The 22,294-nt window shown below is 38.7% G+C and overlaps 1 protein-coding gene across 1 annotated transcript; it reads left to right on the forward strand.

Moving 5' to 3' along the window:
• Positions 1-27: 27 nt before the first annotated feature.
• LOC139939837 (ubiquitin carboxyl-terminal hydrolase 37-like) lies at positions 28-21,942 on the forward strand. Its single transcript, XM_071935979.1, has 18 exons — positions 28-108; positions 819-997; positions 1,994-2,144; positions 3,089-3,165; positions 4,744-5,045; positions 5,656-5,777; positions 6,534-6,627; positions 7,546-7,695; positions 8,396-8,524; positions 9,491-9,617; positions 10,156-10,424; positions 11,380-11,511; positions 13,158-13,496; positions 15,361-15,514; positions 15,867-16,623; positions 17,344-17,409; positions 18,197-18,303; positions 19,081-21,942. Exons 2-18 carry the CDS (start codon positions 821-823, stop codon positions 19,294-19,296), a joined length of 3,369 nt encoding a protein of 1,122 aa, XP_071792080.1. The 5' UTR covers positions 28-108; positions 819-820; the 3' UTR covers positions 19,297-21,942.
• Positions 21,943-22,294: the final 352 nt, after the last annotated feature.

The following is a 22,294-nucleotide window of genomic DNA, read 5'->3' on the forward strand; positions in this document are numbered from 1 at the left end:
AATAGCAATTTCGCGCCAATTCAAAATGGCTGACCAAGTACTGAAGTAAAGCGTTTATCGCTAGCGGTGGAGACGGAACTTTAACTCGTTGTAATTGATGAAAGCAAGGTTTGTAAACGTGTCATTCTCTGTCAGTTGTATAAATTATCTTACGGTATCTTACAAGATCGCTTGTTGATGGTTGGGTGGAGTACAGCGAGTAGATAACCACAATTTAATAAAAAATAGCGACGAAGTCTCCGATTGCCGATCCAAACCGAAGCAAGAGACGAGTCACGAGGAAGGAAGTCATATCATGTGGCTGTACACACTATACACTAGGCCTAGCGCTTCATTGTTCTAGATTGCTAGATTGAGCATTGTTGCCCTATGCACAGATATACAAGGGAAACGTTTCCGTATCCTGCCACCACTTTTACATTTGGTTTTTGATGAAATAATATTAAAAAGCAGTCAAATTAAAATTTATGAAGAAAAATGTATTGTTACGACCTCGCGGAGTCGCCATCAACTTCCGGCCGTTGTTTTCTTTCTTTGTTTTCTTTTTCTGGATGTATATATCATATATGCGGTAACCCTTCTTCTCAGGTAAGAACAAATTGAGTGGTTTGGAGTTAATAAGCGCTGGATAAATTGGTGGCGACGTGCGGAAAATGGGGAAAGTTTTTTGTCACGTCTTGAAGCAGCTCATTGAAATTGGGCCCTGGGGAGAACGGTTGTGCCCTTTCAATTCAAGAGTGAAGGTCTGGGTCTGCCAGGGCCATTTTACTTTTTGCCACCTTGATTTTCAAGTTCTCACTCTCTCTATGATCCCTCAGTAATGGCTGACCGTGTGGGTATCGGGAAGACGTTGTGCATGGTGCACGGTAACGTCAAGCATACCAGTATGGAGGGAACAAGCAAATTCAAGACCGGTAACCTAGAGCTTGCTGTATCAGAATCTGGCCAGGTTGTGTGTATTGTCAACTACGCCATTGGACCCTCTAAAAAGTTTGTGGTAAGTAAGGGTCTTATAATAAATGATTGGCAGCATATTGCACCACAAAACCTTGTAAACCATGGAATGGTGCTTCATAACTCAGATCTTACCTGCAAATGGAATGGTGCTTCATAACTCAGATCTTACCTGCAAGAAGCCAATAATTTTAACAGATTCAAATTCCAAGGCAACATACATTTTTCTGTAGTGTGTTTTGCTTGTCAAATATTCCTCACAACTTTTTGTGCAGCTCACAACGTTAAAAAATTCATGTTTTTGATTTTATGCTCACAGTCTGCCGTAAGTAACTTGCATTGCATTTGCATGTCAACACTGTTCAGTCCAGATACGTTGACCAAAAATTCATGCGTTTTGCATGCGAATGCAACGCATGAATGTGTACGCACTGCAGCAGACAACAATGTTTACCCCAAAATAGATAGGCATAGTATATATATAAGGTAACGCCACCAGACTATTTAAGCCTAGGCTACTTGTGGAATTTACTACTCGACTAGTCACGCTTCAAAAATAATTAATTCCAAAGATGCACTGCAGCATATTGTTTGCCACAGACACAATAAAGTAAAAAACACACTGAAAGGATTGAAGGATTGTGTCACTGATGTCACCGATTGTGTTTCATAAAGTAAGTTGTGTTGTTTGTGAATAGTCATGAGCGACACAATTGGTTCACCAAGTAGGAAATCGCAACTATTTTGTGGTAGTCATGGCTGCACAATTTAGTTGAAAAAATGGTAGTCCCAACACGACTAAACAATCAATAGTCCGACTCCGACATTAGTCGCCCAGGCTTTACCATACTACTTGTGCATATTGTTGCATTTAGCCATCAGTGCAAGCTCCCCAGTGGCTATCCTAAAAAAAAAAACTTCAGTGTAACAGAATGACAGCAGGGTTTTCATTTCAACTACATTGCATTGTATAAGGTTAGATATCTATTGGTTGCCGTTTTTGAAATGTTGACAAGTAATCCCGTTCTTGCCTTGACAGTTGACCAATCAGATCAAGGGTATCATAACCAACCAGCAGCGCTGTGTCATTAACCTCAAGAATGGCACCAACATCAACTATCGCAACAACAACAAGGAGATAGTTGACGACTTCATCCAAATCCTTGAAGAATTGAAGCTGAACAAAAAAGGTTTGTGAAGAAAATCTATGTTTGTAAGAGATCTCTAGAGCATTGACTTCATGTACAAATGGCGGGAGAATATTTTTGTATAATAAATAATGATAATAATAACACTTGTAATGCGCCAAATCCACCCTGCTGTGTGTTCAAGGCGCAGTAAAACCAAAAACGAACAAAACAAAGAGAAGCAGACACAACAAAATTAGTCCTTGAAAACCTGTGACTTAAAATTTTGAATGTTGTGGTACAAAGACAAAATCTAAGATTATGTGGTAGAGAGTTCTTGATGCATGGCGCAGCTGAAGAAAGAGACCTGTCACCCCAATGAGTGACGAAACTTTACTTGGGTTCAATGAGGAGAAGCATGGAACTTGATCGCAGATTTCTTGATGGAGTGTTAACTTGAAGTAGTTCAGAAATATAGTGGAAGCTTTGCCATTAAGTGCTTTGTTGACAATGAGCATACTTTTGCTATGAAGAAAGGGGGGACTTCTTAAGTCTTTTTCAGCATCTGTTTGTTTGTGTAACAGCTTATGTTGAAAGTAAGATTTAGGTGCAAGGCAGCAAAATATTAAAAAATACCCTTAACCCAAGTTGAGGACCTTACCACAACTTCAAAGGACTGTTGTGTGCGGGGCACCTTTATTTTTTAAACACACATTACGGCACATACCAGAAGATTTGATTTACATACCCGATAGAGCTTCGTAATTCTGTTCGTTGCAACAAAAATTGTTTGTGTTTACTTGCTGAAAATTGTACATAGTTGTTTACTCTTTTCTCATGACTTGCACAATGGACTAAGACAAGCTTGTCACAGTTTTGTTTTATTTCAACTACGGTTAGTCCCTCAAAACATGAACACTGTCTGCGACTATTTTGTCAGCTCTACCAATCGCGCACACAACCCAAAAAAATTGACACATGTTTTTTTGTTTTTTTTCTTTTCCCAGAGCCGAGGCATTCTACGACAACAGTGATGGGAATTCATTCCACTCCGAATGGGCAGGCGTTCACGCCGGTTAAACAGGTAATTCAGAATAACTTTTCTTGAGATTTGAGATTTGGGTTTCTGTTCAGATGTTTTCGTTTGAGGATAGACCTTTATTATGGTGCCTCCATCTTGATTTTCTCCCATTTGAATCAATAATTAGGCCTGGGTGAATTATTCGAATATCCGGTTAATGGCGAATAGGTTTTCCTATCCGTAATCGTGAATGCCTTTTTTTTCTTAACCGGATATCCGCATAGGGCGCGAATACCTATTTACAAACCGGATATTACTGTAATTACAACCGAGTAACCGGATATTCTTTAATATCCGAATATCCGCGGACGTCGGGCGACAACTGACATGAATGTTTTCTCTGAATCCTTATGAAACTTCTATTAAAACAGCATAAAACAGCATATATTAAGTATTTAACTATGCTCACCTCCGTGGAAGTTAAAACAATGACATTTCTGACGTAATTTGTTAAAAGATTACAAAACTTTTCCTTCACGTAGAGTCAATCACGATCAAAAGAAAACAGCAAATCGCCATCTTTAAATTAGATCCGGTGTTTTTTATGAATGAACCGAGTGACACTGTCTAAAACTTATATCAATCTGCCCATATGATCTCATTCACAAATGAACAGCGCCCTCTAGCGGCAAAAAAAATATATTTTTTTTATTTTTTATTTTTTATTTTTTATTAAATAGCGCCCTCTAGCGGCGAAAAAACTATTCGAATATCCGGTTAATTTCGGATAGTTGGCCAGCGGTATCCGAATAACAAAATTTCACTATTCGCCCAGCACTATCAATAATGTAACCAAAACTAGGCTGGAAGGTTAAATAGTCTGGTTCCTTTATGTACAATGAGTATTAGTATTCATTACTGTTATTGGATACAAAGAACGTGACCAAGATACTGGCAGTTTGAGAAAGGTCTGTAGTAGGATTTGGTTGAGGTATTTGCGAGGTTGGGCCTGGGTTTAAGATTGAGTTTGAGACTGGTTAGTTGCAGGCCTCGAAACAACCCACAACACCCACAGCAATTGCTGTGGTGCCCTGTGCTTTTGATGTGACCCCCTGTGCTTTTGCTGTGGTGTCTTGTGCAAGATTCCTGTATAAATTTACAGTTTTCTCATAGAAGTGCCCCTTATCAGAGGGAAATTGCTTTGCCCCTTCAAGAGTGTAGTTCCAGGCCTGTAGTTGATTTGGGATAAACTTGGTTGGCTTGAGTTACTGTTTGAAGATGGGAACTGTGAATGGTTTGGCATCAGAGCTTCAACCAATCACAAACCAGTTTCAAACTCGTCCTAGCAACTTATGGGACCTACCAACGTAAATTGGGTTTTGAAATGTGCGTGCTCCTTAAAAAATCTGATAGCGTCCTCTTTGACTCGATATCTTCAGGCCATTTTTAACCACTCTTCACTGTGTTTATAAATTGCTACGCAATCTCACCTCAATCAATCAGAATGGATTAAAGTTCCCAGGTATTGATATTGATTGGAGCTAGATTCACGAGTGAAAGTGCAGGTCTTGGTAAACTGCATGAATTAGTTATGTTTATGTCAACCCTTGTCATGAAAATCTTAACATTCCTCCCTTTCAGAGTCCAGGAAATTCACAAAAAACCAGACATAGGACCAAACTTGGCCCTGTAACGCCAAGAAGTTCACTAAAGTTTACACCAAAGAAGAGTCCCATGTTAACACCAGCAAGGACTTCCCCCAACCCGATGACGACGCCCAGTCATCTTCGCTCCACCATCGATTGTTCTGCTGCTGCCGAGAATGCAATCTTCAATATCAAGGATGAGGATGACAGCGATGGGGGCACAGTGGAGCACTCGCCACTGCTCTTTACTGACATGCCCTATGGTGGTAAGGAAAACGTTGAACATCAGAATTATAGGTAAGGAATCTGGACAGCAATATGCCAATAACTATACACTAATCCGGTCAGTGTGGGGTGCGCAAGTGCTGAGCAACGCGCACCCTATGCTGTGGTGCTGCAGTTATGCACAAAGGCACCGCAGCTGTTAATTATTTTCAATAGAGAGCACTACCAATTTTGTTTTATCGGATTGGTCTATACCGCATCTGATTATAGAAAACACAAGTACAACAATCGAAGAGAGGGGGGGTAGCTTTTCTGATCAAATTTCAACCAAATTAGGGGGAGGAAAACTGCACTCTTATAATCAAATTATAATTAAACACAAAATAAACAAGGATAAATATTACTAATATTTAGAGCGGTTTCATTAAAGTTGATCTTGAAGACTTTGATGCTACATGTAGTTTCAGACCTTTTTGTCACCTATGAAGTTTTCATGTTTTATTGGTTCATGTCCATTTGATTTTTTCTACACTATAGTCTATATCACTCTACTGCAGGAGGAAAACCTTTTCACAAATTCTCCATTTCACTCTATCCTGTGCTGTCTGTTGCTAAGCAATGCCCCTATATTTACTAAGTGCATCTCTCCATCTTTTGTTTTGTCTCGCTCTTTTTATTAAAGGATTCCAAAGTACAGTGAACGGCAAAAGAGCGCCTTCCAGATGCGCAAGGAGGAAGGGGGGTCGGTCTTCATGGCCTCTTTCCAAGAGAAACAACTGCTACTTGAGGAGAGGAAGGAAAACAGTAAGTCGAGACCTGCATCATACTGCCATCATCTTGGTCATGTTCCCTGTATCCAATGACAGTAATGAATGCTAATACTCATTGTACAAAAAGGAACCAGACGATTAAACCTTCCAGCCTCGGTTTGGTTACCAGTGGTGTTGGTTACATTGATTTCCTTCGAAGAAAATCAAGATGGCCGCACCATAATAAAAGTCCATTGTAACTTATAATTTGATTATTGGACTGTTGACATCCATTTCAATTTAAAACTGTGTGGAAATATTTGAGGTCTCTAATAAGTCTGTCAATGAGAGGCATCCTTGGGTATCATATTTCAAACATAGAGCTCCAGGCATGCAACTCTTCCGCTGATCCACGGTTTACACGTTTCATGAAATTAAAATTCGCTGCGACAACAAAAAAACTCTGTGTGAAATAAAATCACAGTTAGAAAGTTCTCCTAGTCGTACGGCGTACCTTCTACACCATTTTTTGCACAGTCTGGCTTCGTAATGTTTTTATTGCTTGTTGTATTCAGAGGATGCAGGGGGAACCAGACGGAAAGTGCCCAATATGCGGCTAGCTTCCGTCCACGCAATCAATAGGAAAATTATTTTCCATGTCTATTTTCCCGCTGAAGCGCTGCATGCCTGGCGCTCTCTGTGAGCCTGTGTTAAAGATTACCAGCGCTTAGATGAAGTGTATCATCTTTTTTAGTAACGATACAAAGTATGAGAATACTAGTGAATTCTTTTTTTAAACCCTGACTTGCAGCTGCCCCCAAGCCGGTTTCAAATGCATCAGCTTTCTACAGTAGAGGGCGCCAGATTGCTGGTTACTGTGCAACAGATGCATTGCTACAATCAAGGTGAGTTTATTGTTTTTTAATGTTGGGCCTAAAAAAAAACATGTTGTTTTTGATTTGGCATTAGTTCTAATTGTCCTCAAAATATATGTCCTCACAACCTGATATTGATTTCTGTAGAACACAACAACTTTTTTTATTTTATTCGGTAGACTTCTCTTCTACTGCAGATTAGATTCTCTGAATTTGGGAGACTACTCAGTTCTGAAAAGAACTGTCCTTCCGTCGATTTCACAAAACTCTTCCTAACTTAAGACTAATCTTAGGACTTAGGATGAGTCCCAACCCTGCACTGTAGCACGCAGACCTTAAGATTAATCCTAAGTTAGGACGCGTCCTAACTCGAGATAAGACGAGTCCTAACTCTTTGTGAAATCGACCCCAGGGCATTTTCTCCTTGCTTCTTAGGGAAAGTGCACGTTTGGTAATTACTCAAAACAAATATTAACTTAAAAACTGACTTGGTAACGAGCATTTGAGAGCTGTTGATAATATAAAACATTGTGGGAAACGACTCCCTCTGAAGTAATGTAGTTTTTGAGAAAGAGGTAATTTCTCACTAAAATAATAAAAGACTTCTAGCTAGAAGTCTTTCATTCCTATCTGAAAGCACACAAATTTGTCCAACAAGGGTTATTTTCTTTCACCATTTTTTCGCAGGTTCTATGTCTGATTGAGCCAAAATTTTCACGGGCTTGTTATTTGTTGCATATTATGGGATACACTATTTACTAAGTGAGAAAACTGGTCTTTGACAATTACCAAACGTGTACCTTCCCTTTAACTACTACCTAGGCAGAAGGAAATCTATTAAGCAAGTAGATACACATGTTGTTATCGCTAGCATTGATACATAGGTTATTGATACCCTACCATGCAATGCCTCAAATCTCATCTTCTTTATGTTGTTTGTCCCCTCAGGCAAACCAACTCTAACGTCACGGTGAAGCGTACCCCTGGATTCCTGAGCGTCTCTAACTCAAAGAGGTTGTACCCGATCACAAGCTACCCTGGCTGGAGGCAGAAGAGCATCCCCACAGCAGTCAAGACGTCTCAGATCAGTCTACAAGGGTAGGTAGTGCACACAGTTTTAAATAATAATTATATTATTTTTTTTGTGTTTTTACCCGTATACCACTGTGTGTCAGCACTGTATACTCAGTACTTTCATGAGTGCAGTGGAAAACTATCACAGGCATATTACTCGGGTGGGATTCGAACCCACAACCCTTGCAATTCTAGAGCAGTGTCTTACCAATAAGATTACCATGACTGCCAGTAGCTAAAGGCGGTTTGAATCCTATATTTTGGCAATGGGTACCACAACAATACAATAGATGTTAGCATAGGATTCGAACTGCCATTACGGGCACTGCATTAATATTCTCTAGCCCCAATGTAACATTACCATATATTATAACAATAACATTAATTAGTTTTTATCTCAAATGTCTCAATGTGCTTTTTTATCTTTTGCTAATTTGTTGTATTATCTGGTGTCAGTTTGTGAAAATGGAAAATGCCTGTTTGCAATCTTCGACGCAACGAATTACCCATTGCTTAGAAGTCACCGCATGTATAAAGTTCAAAGCATCAAGATCCCATTGTTACATAAATTGAAAATACCCCAGAACTTTTTTACAGAGCTTGATTTTAAAAACATTCAATGCTGTTTTCCCGGATTGCTACTTTTTACTTGTATTTGTGTGTGTCAGTTTGTAGTGTTGGTGACGATTTGTCTGATTTGTGCCCTCTGTCTTTTCTCCGGCAGATTCTCCAATCTTGGTAATACGTGTTACATGAATGCCATTCTCCAGTCGCTATTCTGTCTGGAATGCTTCACTGCAGACATGCAGAATCAAGACATCATTCCACTCATGCAGAAATCAAGTCTCTACTGGTAAGACATTTTAAGCCCCTCACGATTGAGACTTGTCAGAGAAAATGTTCCAAACGGAAGGGTCAGAGATGTGGCGTAAACACTGGCATAACAGGGGTGGGTAGGTTGGGGCATCATAATCTTCAACACTGTAAATAACACTGTGTGGATGTGTGTAAGTTCACACAACAAGTCCCAACAGTATGTGGACTTTTTTGATCAGGTCCACTCTTGTTATGTAGTGTACAGGAGTATTAAACCAATTCACTTGACGTCATCACCAGAATAATCTTGGATGCGTCATTTTGGTGGTCAATTGCAACGTGTGTTATTCAGAAAAGTGCGCACTTAAGGCGATGCGACGTTTACACGTAAACCTATTGACCACCAACATGGTGAATGGGCATCAGTCGCCGTGTGTGACACGCGTGCAAAGGGGTCAGTACAGCTTATCGTCACATCGGAGACTTTAACCCACTCTCTGACAATGAACACCAGAGCTTGAGTTAGGTGCACTAGACTGCTAGAATGTTAAAACTGGGCGCAATTTCATCAAGCTGTTAAGCAGAAAACACTGCTTAGCAAATTTCTTTGATGAGTGGGGCATCAGTTGCAACAATCTTAACTTGATTGAATTTTGGCTGGTACCCAATTTCTTCTGAGAAAGATTGGTCTGTGCTTAGCATATTTTTGTGCTAACGGGCTTTATGAAATTTTGCCGAGTTCTGATTGGTTCTATTTGGACACCTTGATGATTATTAATTGGCACATTTCCCCCTGCCCCTCCCACTAGATGGGTATTTTTCTGCTTAATATGGGACATAAAAGACAACAAATCAAAAATAATGCTGCGTTTGCTCTGCAAAAAGTTTTGTGATTTTTATGAATTTCTGTTTCAAAATTCTTTTGTTTTCGGTTTTGTGTAATGGATTCTTTTAGGTGTGATTACGATTATTGTGATTATTGATATATCGATTACTGTTACAGGGCCTTAGCTCAATTGCTATGCGCTAAGCAGAGCAATCACTCAGCGGAGAGCATTGGGGTGTATCTACGTAAAGTGAAGCAAGCTATCTCCACAACAGCAGCTCGATTCTCTGGCTTCATGCAACACGTAAGTTTACAAATCTACATTTTGTTAATGGTGCTGCTTCAGAGAAAATCAAGCTGACCTGGGTTATTTTTGTACAATCTGTCAATCATTCAATCCATCACTCAATCAATCAATCAATCAATCAATCAAAACTTCTGCGTGACAATAGAATATTGTCAAAAGGAAATACACTACAAAAAAATAATCTTTGTTACTCTTAAAGCCATTATACACTTTCGGTACAGAAAAGAAGAAAAAAAGTTCACAGATTTACAAATAACTTACAGGGTGAAAGACTTCTCTTGAAATATTATTCCATAAAATGCTTTTCTTGTTAAGAAAACATTAAAACAAAATCAATTCTCGATAGCGAGAATTACGGATTTATTTTAAACACATGTCATGACACGGCGAAACGTGCGGAAACAAGAGTGGGTTTTCCCGTTATTTTCTCCCGACTCTGATGACCGGTTGTGCCTAAATTTTCACAGGTTTGTTATTTTTTATATAAGTTGTGATACCGAAAGTGTATAATGGCTTTAAACCTCTGCATTTCTAGGATGCGCAAGAGTTCCTCTGTCAGTGCCTTGATCAACTCAAAGACGACACCGAAAGGGCCAACAAGAGGGCACTTAACTCCCCCTTGGACGAGACTCCAGGGACGGATGATGATAAAATGAAACTGAGGTCTCGCTATCCGCACGCCTGCCCGATTGTCAAGAACTTTGAATTTGAAGTCATGCACTCTATCACCTGCAAGCAGTGCGGGGAGGTTGTGACCAAGGCGGAACAATTCTTCGATCTCTCGTTGGACATGCCCAAAAGGAGGTTTGGCAATTACTTTTTCACTCTTGAGAATACTCTTTTTTTAATATAACTTTTGGCTCTGGCTCAACAAAGTTCTAAAATATTTTTTCTGTTTTGTATTCCTCTCCGTTTTGTGGCTACATAACATTCAGTTGGGAGGGTTCTGATATTATGCTATGATATTGTTCTAGAACTCTTGTTTCTTGTATATAAACCTTTATTTTATTTCTGAAACGATGTGATTTGTTGGGCTGCTTCTAGTGCGGGTGTTGTGCTGACATTTGTTTCCATTAGTCTTTAATTGACTGTTTTATTGTGTCATGTATTGTGCATTGTATTTTTATAATTGTGTGCTATGTTACTGGAGTGTTAAAACCAGTACAGGAGATCTTGTTAATGTCATAATGTATTCCCTCATTTTGAACGATTATATTGTGTATTTTGAATGTCTTTTTAAGCACGTGATCCAAGGCAATATCTATTGTAATCTGTACATGTATTGAGAATGTTCTACTTTTTGGATTACTTTCGGCTCTGCCTCCAAGTTCTCAAGCTGTCAGAATTTTTTTCCCCACATGACAAGGTAGACTGGACTTCACTCAGACTCGAGTTCAACTCAGTCCATCCATAATTCTGTGTTAGCGCATGCATTTATATATCTTATCTATTGTCTTTTTCTATAATTTTTAATTGTTAATGACTAATATTTTATCTTTGAATTATTTTAATATACATCAAAAACTGTTGATGTTATTACAACTACGGCTAGATCAGCGCATCTGTCAGTGTTGAAGAATGGCAGATGCGCGCGCCTTAGCTGTAGCTGTAGCCGAAGTCTCCAGTTCGAACACCGCCTTACTTAGAGAGGTTTGCGGTGACACCATGTGAATAGCTCTATGTGACTAGTGTTGGTTCCAAAAAGAACCGGCGGTTAAGGACTCCTATTAACGATTGTTATTATTGGTCAATGTTTCAGTCATTCTAACCCGATCGGGTCGATCCAGACGGCGCTGGAGCAGTTCTTCAAGGAGGAGGGTATAGAGTATGCTTGCGGAGAATGTGACTGCAAGCAGGCTACTGTCACGCATAAGTTCACTAAGCTACCAAGGTAAACAACAATTTTGGCTCATGTTTTTTTGTGAAACTGACCAGAAGCTGTTTTTTGCTGTTTTCTTAGGAGATACAGCTGAAAGATTCACATGTGACTTAAACTATTTATTTATTTATAAGTTTGCCTTTGGATCGAAAGCTAAGGCCATCTACCCTACTAATTATATTTATTTATTCTGTTGACAAATCTCACTCTAATTGCAGTCGCAGCAAACCCTGTGTGTTTCATAATTTTCCTACTTGCTCAGAATTTCATGTTGTCAATAGAAATGATGAATTTGTATAAGAGTTGTCCATTTCAATTTATCCTTGTCAATTGCAAAGCTTTCAAATGCAAATTGGTCCAATAGTGCTTAGTTAAACAGTTCTGTCTTTCATTTAGGCATTTCCAAAAAACTGAAAACCTGACGAACAAGTTTGGATGTGTTTTGGTGATGCTGGTTAGTAGCATGTTTGAGCTTCCGCGGTCAGATGAGGGGTTTGGGTACTTTTTGTACGACACAAAACACACAAGTCCACAGATTTACATTAAACTTACATGGTCTAAAGATAATGATGGTCGAAAGCTTTCCTTGAAATATTACTTACTGAGGTGCTGTAGTTTTTTTTTGAAATTGGTAAATCACAAAAATGATTTTCTTCTCTGATTTTGTTTGCTGTTTTCTCAGCACGCAGGCACTGTACTCAGCTGAAACTTTCACATTTGACTTTTATTATCTGTTTCTTTATAATTTTGTCTATACTGTAAACCAGTATTCTGTAGCAAAAAAATCTATTACCCTACCTAATTGAATTTGCAGCGAACCCTGGGTGTTTTTTCATTTTCCTGGTTGCTAAGAATTTCATGTTGTCAATAGAAATGATAAATTTGTTTAAGAGTTGTCTTCGTAAACCTAGTTCAATTTATCATTGTCACTTGCAAAGCTTTCCAATTTAAATTGGTCCAACGGTGCTCAATCAAACAGAGTTCTGTCTTTCATTCTCGCCTTTCCAAAAACTGTAAACCTTACAAAGGGAAACTGAAGATCGCAAGAACTGTGTCTTGAGCCAATGCATTAAACATTATAAATTACAAGTGATGACTGAGTGTTTTCCAATAAATCGCAGAGCAAACCCATCAGCTTACAGAAATACATTTCCCAACAACGTTGCTGTCCTGTCCTTGTTTAAAGGCAATGGAAACTTTTGGTAATTACTCAAAATAATTGTTAGCACACAAACTTATTACTCGGTAATAAGCAATGGAGAGCTGTTGATTCGATAGTATGCAACATTGTGAGAAACAGCTCCCTCTGAAGTAATGTAGTTTTTGAGGAAGAGGTAATTTATCACTCAAATAATGAAAGACTTCAGCTGAAGCCTTTCATTATGCATCTGAAAGCACACAAAGTAATGCAACAAGGATGTTTTTACTTCATTATTCTCTTGCAAATTTGATGACCGATTGGGCCAATTGTTCCACAGATTTGTTTGTGCATATATGTTGGGATACACCAAGTTGGTTAATGGGCTTTGACATCTACCAAAAGTGTCAAGTGCCTTTAGTAATTTTATCAACCATGTCGTTCATCACCTCCGTCCGACCTGTCGAATCAAATGAGTTTTCTGGACTTGATAGTGGGGCAATTTATCTTGTTCTTTCAGGGTAATCATCATTCATCTTAAGCGCTACAGATTTGATGCTGACGCCTTCCAGTACTCCAAGCTCCGTCGTCGCATCCTCATCCCCAGGTACCTGTCTGTCCACTATCATTGCACCAAGGAAACCCAGAGTCCAACCTCTCTCCCAAAATCATTAGTCAACGGGACGTCATCTCCAAGGCCACAACAACTCAATGCCGAGAGAACTCAAAGGTTGTCCCTCACAGCCCCGTCGGCGAGGGAATCTAATTGGTCTGCAAGGAGCGAGTCGTTTAAGCCCTCGCGCTTCAGTTTTACACCCACTGCACTCTCAAGGAAGAGGCTGAACTATGACGACAACAGGTACTCAAACTTTTTCTCATCATCAATGTGCTTTCATGTCACTCAATTACTATTTATCTACCAGCCTAATCAAGTCAATGAGGTTAGGTTGGGTTTTTGTTTTTGGTGTTGCCATGCAAAGTTCAGAATGTAACTTTTGAACGGACCGTATGCGGAATGTGATGCATTGACAATCACAATACGCAGAGTGCAATATGAAAACTGTGATTAGCTTATCGCCTGATATCACACTCTGGTTTGATTGTATGATAAGTGCGTAAGATAATATAGTAGAAACAATAATACATTTCACCCTGAATTTAGACATTGACAAAATGGAGAGCCCGCCAACATTGGGTTAGCAGGCTTGTATGCTTTGTTTGTGAAAGGGCATGGGCACCAAGGCATTTTTTCCCTTGGTAATGTTGCACCTTATGAGGAAATTGTACATTTTTACTAGAGCATTTCAAAGGCAATGACCAGAGGGGCAATCGCTCTCATTGCCTCCATGAAGTATTAGGCCTTGAGTGCTGGCAGGTTAACTCAGAGTTCGTTGGTTCAAATCCTGCTCCCGGAATTATTTAAAAATTTACCTGATCGGTTTCCCTTGTGGTTTATTATTTGATATTACACATGTACATTACAAGACTTAACATTGTAATGTTATTCATATCGTATACTCTTGTTTGAATATTGTTGAACGTTGATAAGACATTGATTTACATATAATGCCTATCTCATGTCATTTGATTTCTTGGGTTGGTTTGAAAATTTATAAATATTTTTCCCCCTCAATACTATTTAAATTGATTTTTTTATCTGTCACCTTCACGTTGAAAATGTTTTTTCATTCATTGTTATCTTCCAGGTTATTTTTATAGTTCAAAGCCCATTGCAGACTTCTTCTATGTTTATGTTTTTATCTGTCACCCTCATATTGAAACATGTATGCATTATTCATTCATTGTTATCTTCCAGGTGATTTTTATAATTCAAAGCCCATTGCAGACTTCCCATTGTTGAAGTTTTGTGGGTTTTTCCCCTTTGATGTATGAACTCTGTTCTTATGTTTAGCATGTGAGACTTCCTCTTTTCAGATGATTTCCTTTTTCTTTTTTTTTTTGAGTTTCCTCCTTTTTACTTCCTTTTCTGTGTACAAAAGTACATAAATATTATCTTTTCCTCTGTTTTTCTTGCTCGGTTTTCTCTTTTCCTCTTTTTTTTCATGGATAGTTAATACTAACATGCCCTTACATGTATGTTTTGTGCTTTTTTATCAATGTTGTTTTTGAGACTTGTACTTGTGGTTTGCTTTTATTGTAACAATTGCCTTTGGTATATTTGTTTATTGTTTATTGTGTTTTGCAAATGCTGCCATATAAATGTCTTGTATTATTATTTATACTATAGTTTGGGTGAATTAGCTCATCAATTAGAATAGAATAGGAGCCTTTACATAATTATCCCCCAATTAGGCCTAGAGATTTAAATGTAGATTGGTTAAGACTTCACATTACATTGATATCACTGCTTACTAAGTTTTCTTCACTTTTAATACCTTTTCACTATATCTGATATCTGTTTTTCGCATGTGGTGTCACTGTTGTTGAATTTATTGCCACTTTGTAAATGATAAATAGGTTAGATAAATAGGTTTAGTTTTTTAGTAGAATATGGAGTTTAATATACTTGTTTTCAACCCTTACCTGACAATATGCAAACAATTGCGGTAGTAGAATATATAGCAAGACAAGTTCTCAACTTAATGTAATGTAACCAGTAAGTAGATTATACACATGGTGTTACGGTAAACCAAATATAAATTGAGAACAAAACATGTGACAGTTTGTTAATTGATTTTTTTTCTCCTCACTCTTTGTGGCAGTAAACAACCAAGGCAAACCATTCTCCTGGAAAGTAACACAGACTCAGACGGTGAGGAGACCAAAAAAGTCTTAGAGATGAGTAAGAAAGAGTCGGAGAGAAAAAAGCGAGAAGCAGATGAGAGGTTGCGTCTTGAGGAAGAAGAATTGAAAAAGGTTTGATGTCCCCCTACCCCCCTCAAAGTGTATTTTTTGTGTCAGCAAGGCAGGTTTAATATCTTGAATAGGAAGAAAGTATCTGTTTTAGAAAGTCAGGATGTTTTTATGTGGAAATTAATTTTTTGCCAGTAACCCGCTTGGGCTTGAGATACGGCTCTGTTACTTGAACAACATTTTGCTAATATTTGAGATTGCCAAACATCTCAAATAGTTTTAGCAATGAAATTTCCCAGGTTAATTTTATTGTATAATTTTATATTTCAAATAGTTCTAAAAACCAAAACCAGTTATACTTTCGGTTTAACTGATCATTTTAACTGTTTCTATCTAAAATGTTTTTTCTCTTCAGGTCCTTGAAGAAAGCAAGCAAGAAATAGTGCACAGCAAGCCCATTGCTGAGATGTCCGAAGAGCAGCAACTGGAATATGCACTTGCCTTAAGTTCCAGAGACCTAGGAAGTCTCAACCATCAAAATGGGTTTGTGTTTTCCGAGGATGACACATCCAAGATGACCGAAGACGTTTCGTACAAAAAGAGCAATAATGCCAAGGATTTTGTTGAGATTTCGGAGGAGTATGAGATTGTCTTGCCGAGTCTTAAAAGACGGGGGTCCGAGCAGGACATCCTGCTTCAGGAACATGGTGGCGGTGATGGCGTTCACGTCAACTCACTGCATAATGCCTCATGCTACAAACGGAGGAAATCGGACAGCCAACCCTCCAAACACAGCAGTCCATCTGAGCACCCCCTGTCGGCGGGAGACAGTGGGATCTGTTTCCAAGAGGAAGAGCTGAAAATCGAAAGCAGTCGGACCCCGTCATCCCGTGGACCTTTCCATGGGCTTAAGAAAACCATTGTTAACTTGTTCTCGCCAATCAAACAGAGTACAGATGACATTGCTGTGAATCTTGACGGTAATCAAACGGACACCCCTAAATCCAGGGTGAACTTGAGTTTGGTTGATTCCAATTCAGCTGATATTAGTAGAAACGAGGATGACAACACTTTGCAGATAGGGGAGAGTGATGGGCAGAGACCAAGCTATGAAGAGCTTAAGGCTAAGGAGGAGGAGGAACTAAGGAAAGCTACTGAGCTTAGTTTACAAGGTACACCAGGAACATGTACAAATTATGTAAACTAGTGGTCTGTTTTTACCCTCACACCGATATGTATTTAGCACTGTACTGAGTCTTTTGCCAAGTTTTGTGTGAAGAAAAGAAGGTACAGAGTATACAGTGAATAGTACGCATGGGTTTAAGTTTAAAAACAAACTATTCTTTATCCCTAATGCAAAAATAACATATACATGTATGTAACTCATCCCCCTTGTCACTCATACTATACACAGATACTATAATCAGTGAGTTTGCAAACTTAAACTTGTTTGGTAATTACTCAAAATAATTGTTAATTGTAACAAGTAATTGAGAGTTGTTGATAGTATAAAACAGTGTGAGAAACGGCTCCCTCTGGAGTAACGTAGTTTCTAAGAAAGAAGTAGTTTGACTTTGAGACCTGAGAATTAGATTTTAAGGTTTCCTTAATCAAGCATCTGAAATCAGACTACTTCATGTGACAAGGGTGTCTTTTTTTCCATTATTCTCTCACAACTTTGATGACCAATCATGCCCATTGAGCTTGAATTTTCACAGGTTTGTTATCATGTGCATATGTTGAGATACACCAAGTGAGAAGACTGGTCTTTGACAATTACCAAAGGTGTCCAGTTTCTTTAAAAAAAAAAATAATTACAAATCCTGTAAAGTATGAGCGTGAAGTGTCTTGATTTTGAGTCAATAGTATTTTTGCCCTCTTGGTTTTTGTAGATGCTCAAGAAATGGCAAAAGAAGAAGAAGATGCACTGAAGCGGGCAAAGGAGATCAGTTTACAAGGTGAGTGACTTGATCAACGAGTACAGAAATCTGAAAGAATTCCTTGTGAATTGAGGGGTCATGGACACATAACTCGACCTGCGACCTTGTTGAATATGGGACACAGAAGCACTATATTTTTCCGCGTTTAACGGGCTTGCGTGTGATAACGTATTTATCTTCAAGCAATAAAGGTTAACATCACACTCGGAATCAAGGATTTAAAGGCAGTGGACACTTGGTAATTACTCAAAACATTTATTAGTATAAAACCTTACTTGGTAACGAGTAATGGGGAGAGGTTGATAGTATAAAACACTGAGAAACGGCTCCCTCTGAAGTGGGGTAGTTTTTGAGAAAGAAGTAATTTTCCACAAATTTGATTTCTCAAAATCAACTTGCATCTAAAACCGCACAACCTCATGGGACAAGGTTCTTTTATCTTTCATTATTATCTCCCAACTTCAATGACCAATTGAGCTCAAATTTTCACAGGTTTGTTATTTTATGCATATGTTGAGATACAGCAAGTGAGAAGACTGGTCTTTGACAATTACCAATAGTGACCACTGTCTTTAAGCTTACTCGAAGATAATAATGGTACAAGACGTTAATAAAGCGCAGAGTGGAGGAGCCTGTATGTGCCACATTAAACAATGACACAACATGTATAGACTAAAGCAATTATTACAAAAATAAACATTCAAACAGATGAGTCTTTAAAATTCCCTTGAAAATCCGAAGAGAAATGTGATGCCTCATTACAGCAAACTCTCACAGCTCTTCAATTGGTTTTTTTTTTCTGCAGAGTTTTCTGAGAGTTTTAGCAGTCACGAGGACAATGACCTCGAACCTATGGAGATTGATGATGATTCTGATGAAACATTGTCCACGGAACTCACTGATAATGCCGAGGTAAGTTTCTGGTTCTCAGATTCACTCTGTTTCTCTAAGTAAGGCACAGGGCCATGTCACACAAGGCAATTTACAGGCAACCAGTTCCAGGCAATCGCCATTAAGGAAAAGCATTCACATTTGAACGTTCACCTATTTCTCTTGTGGATCTAAAGACAATGTTTGAAACATGACCCATTAGCTACCGAAGTGGTCCTGTAGTATGCACTGCAGTTGGTTGCCTCCAAGTTGCCTGCAAAAGTTGCCTGGTGTGACAAGGTCCTTAGTCCGAATTGGCGACTATTGCTACTGCTACAGCTTGATGGCCATGTCAACGTGCATTGAAGCATGGTTAATTTTACTAACATCCTTGGCCCAGGCTGAAGCCACAGTCGCCATTTTGGACATAGCCTTGATTCCCTAGCCTAGTGTTTGCCCTGGTGTTTCTGCGCCACAGCACCTTGTGAACCGAAGGCTGAGTCACACTGCAGCGATAACGAGAACGATAGGATCACGACGCACAGAGGACGATTTGTATTGGTTGAATTGCTCTGAGCAGAATACACACATGCTCATTCAGCCAATGGAACGCGTTCTCTTGCGTCGTTATCGTTCTCGTTATCACTGCAGTGGGATCGGGCATTTAGATAGTGCTATGTAAAGGAGTTGGTCTCATACTTCAAAAACATAGTTCCTCATGTTTGCAGGAAAACACTGCATGTTGATTTGCCAAATAATGGGTATCTGCGCTAAAATAAGAAGCCGCTTTTAATATTGCTATTGTTTTTAACATTTCAGAAAGGTCATCTGCCATCTTCATATCGTCTGGTGAGTGTGGTAAGTCACATGGGTAGCACCTCCTCCATCGGTCACTATATCAGCGACGTTTACAACAGGACAAAAAACAGCTGGCTGAGTTACGATGACTCGCAAGTCGTACGAACAAGCGAGGCGGCGGTACGTGAGGAACGCGAGAGGTCTGGGTATATCTTCTTCTACATTGCAAAGTCGTAGCCGTTTTTTTATAATTCACTGGGATAACATTTAATTTATTGCCAAAAAATGTCAGGATTTGTCAAAGTGAATCGTAGCAGAGCTGCCAACTCTTCCTGGCGCAGATTGCACCAAGCCGTCTTAAACTGGTGTATACGCTATAGCCGACTAACTTGAAACGAACTTAGACAGTCTTTAATTATAGACCGATTGCAATAGCGTCGTCTTTAATTATAGCCAGTCTTAAATCTTAAGCCTCCTCTGAGCTGGCTATAATCGGTCTTTGTTTTGGTTTTTAAAGATGGCGCTGCATTTGTTAGTTGTAGATGATTTGATACAAAGAGCTTTACGATGAGATTTTATTTTAGAAATAGATTACACCCATGAGAGGCACTATGATGATGATACACTGTATCGTAAATGTATAATGTTCCCAAAAGTGAAAGATGATACAACTCATTGGATATTCGATGTTTCAAACCAAAGCATAAGAACAATGCCATACCGCCAGTGCCTGCAGAAGTGCTAAGTATTATGGGACATTTGTTCGTAAAATTGCATTACTTTTCGCCGACTTATCTAAGACCGGCTTATTGCAACAGGCTTAATGACTGACTAAGCTAAGACCGTCTAAGGCAGATAGCCGGCTTTAACTGACTGGTCCTAGACTGCTGACTAAGACCGTTTTATTGCAATTAGCCCCTGATTCTGCAGAAAGATTTCATGAAAATATTTCATGTTCTGATGAACAAATTAAAAAATCTCCATGATTATGAAAACTTGTTTTCCCGGTTGTGTTCAATGTAGTTCTAAATCTCTCTCTGATTGTTAGACAAAATCTCCCTGATTGCAAGATGCAAATGTTGCCAGGTCTGCTTTAGTTTTCAGACTGAATTGCCTTATTTTTATCAAGTTGCTGAAGAACAGAGTTGGTAAACACATACTGTTTTGATTAGCAGAAACGTTTTTTAGCAACCAAAAGGCATTGTAATGTCAATTGGTACTATAAATGAAGCCTAAATAAGTTTAGCAACACCTACTTCTTTAAAAGCGTCTCTCGCCTAGGACATCGATTTCTGAGTTCTGGTGGCAAAGTCACATTTTGACACACTGTGCTCACGGTAAAAAAAAAAAAATGTTTATACTTGTTTGGTTGAAGGGCTGTGGGTACAAGTAAGCAAAAATGCATGTTCAATTAAAAATAAGGCCTGTTGCAATGGTTACACCCCGTTTTTTTGTGGGGGGGGGGGGGCATTTAGGCCAATTTGGGGTCTGGAAACCTGATATTCAGCTCATATTTACAGCTCCAGCCCACCAAAATGCAAAATTATTTCAAATCTTTTGTTCATATCACTACAAAGTATCATCCTTAGCCTTCCTTGAGAAAATAAATTATTGCTTTAAATTTGACCCTTGTGCCATTTCGCATCATGCATTAGAGTATGTTTTTAGAACTTGCATAATCAACATTTTTACCCTATTTTTGGACACCAAAAATATCAACTTCCCAGGGTTCTCAGAAAATTTTCGTATTGGGTTGTGATTAGGGCCAACTTTGGTGAGAAAACTTGAAATTAATGGTTTTTGTTTTATTGTGTACATCTAGTACATTTATATATGATTAAAGCAATCGCACAACATCGGTAAACAGTATTGTCCAAAGGTCCACACTTCGTGTACCACAACTTATGTATAATTTAAAAAAACTGAAAATTTAGGCTCAATCGGTCATCTGGGTGGTCATCGGAGTCGGGAGAAAATAACGTGGAAAACCCGCCTTGTTTCCGCACGTTTCGCCGTGTCATGACATGTGTGTAAATTACATTCGTTATTCTCGATATCGAGAATTGATAATTGGTTTATGTTTTCTCAAAAAGTAAAGCATTTCATGGAATAATATTTCAAGGGAAGTCTTTCACCATTATCTTCTGTAAACCCTGCAAGTTATTTGTAAATCTGTGAATTTTTAATTTTTGTTCTGTTCAGAAAGTGTCCAGGGGCTTTAAATGAATCGAACAGTTCCAAAAACCAAATGCATACTATTCCTTTAAGTATCTCAAATCAAACTGCTTAGCCTGTGATTTGGTTTTTACCACAGGAATACAATTTTCGGCTTTAAAGAAAACCCCTAATAACTGTTCGTTTCAGAATACACCTTTTAGGTAGATTAACATGTGAAGTGCTCTAGGGGAAAGTCCCACTCAGACACGCCTGTCCTCGCCAAAGAGTGGAAATGTATCCCATCGCTGAAAGCTGATTATTTTTCCCGCGTTTCTGTGAAGTGTGTATGGCTTCTGGTCAGATGGATGTTGTTCCAAGCTGCCCTAACCGGTTCGGAGTAGTTCTCAAAAGTTTGTTGACCCTTCGCCTAACGTACAGTTACTCGAAACCAGCAAAAATGGTTCGTGTAAGACTCGGGAGGAATAGAAATAAAATATTACTTTATTTATTCAATTCAATTATATTTTCGAATCATTAGATATCCATGTTAAATCGATCATCATATAGGTTAGTCTTGTTAAATTATATTGTAATCATTACAGTAACTATGACATTTCATTCGTGAATTCTGCAGTAGGTTAAAAGTTCAGGCCCAACATCGTGGATTTGACTAGGTCACTGCAACAGTTACACTTTTTTTTAAGAGAAGGTACACGTTTGGTAATTACTCAATTAAATACTGACTTGGTAACGAGCATTGGAGAGCTGTTTGATAGTATAGGGTGTTTTTTTCTTTCATCATTTTCTCCCAACTCCGATGACCAATAGAGCTCAAATTTTCACTGGTTTGTTAATTTATGCATATGTTGAGATACACCAAGTGAGAACACTGGTCTTTGACAATTACCAATAGTGTACCTTCCCTTTAACTGCAAATTAGTTTTTGGTTACGAAATTCCCTCGCAAATATCTTATATTATACCAAACAAATTTGCTGTTTGATTTCATAGTCATTAGCACACAAAAGAAACTCATTTCATCAGGTTATACATGATATTAGTATTACAGAGGTATCATT

Source organism: Asterias amurensis, chromosome 7 (assembly GCF_032118995.1).
Source record: "Asterias amurensis chromosome 7, ASM3211899v1".
NCBI lineage: Eukaryota > Metazoa > Echinodermata > Asteroidea > Forcipulatida > Asteriidae > Asterias > Asterias amurensis.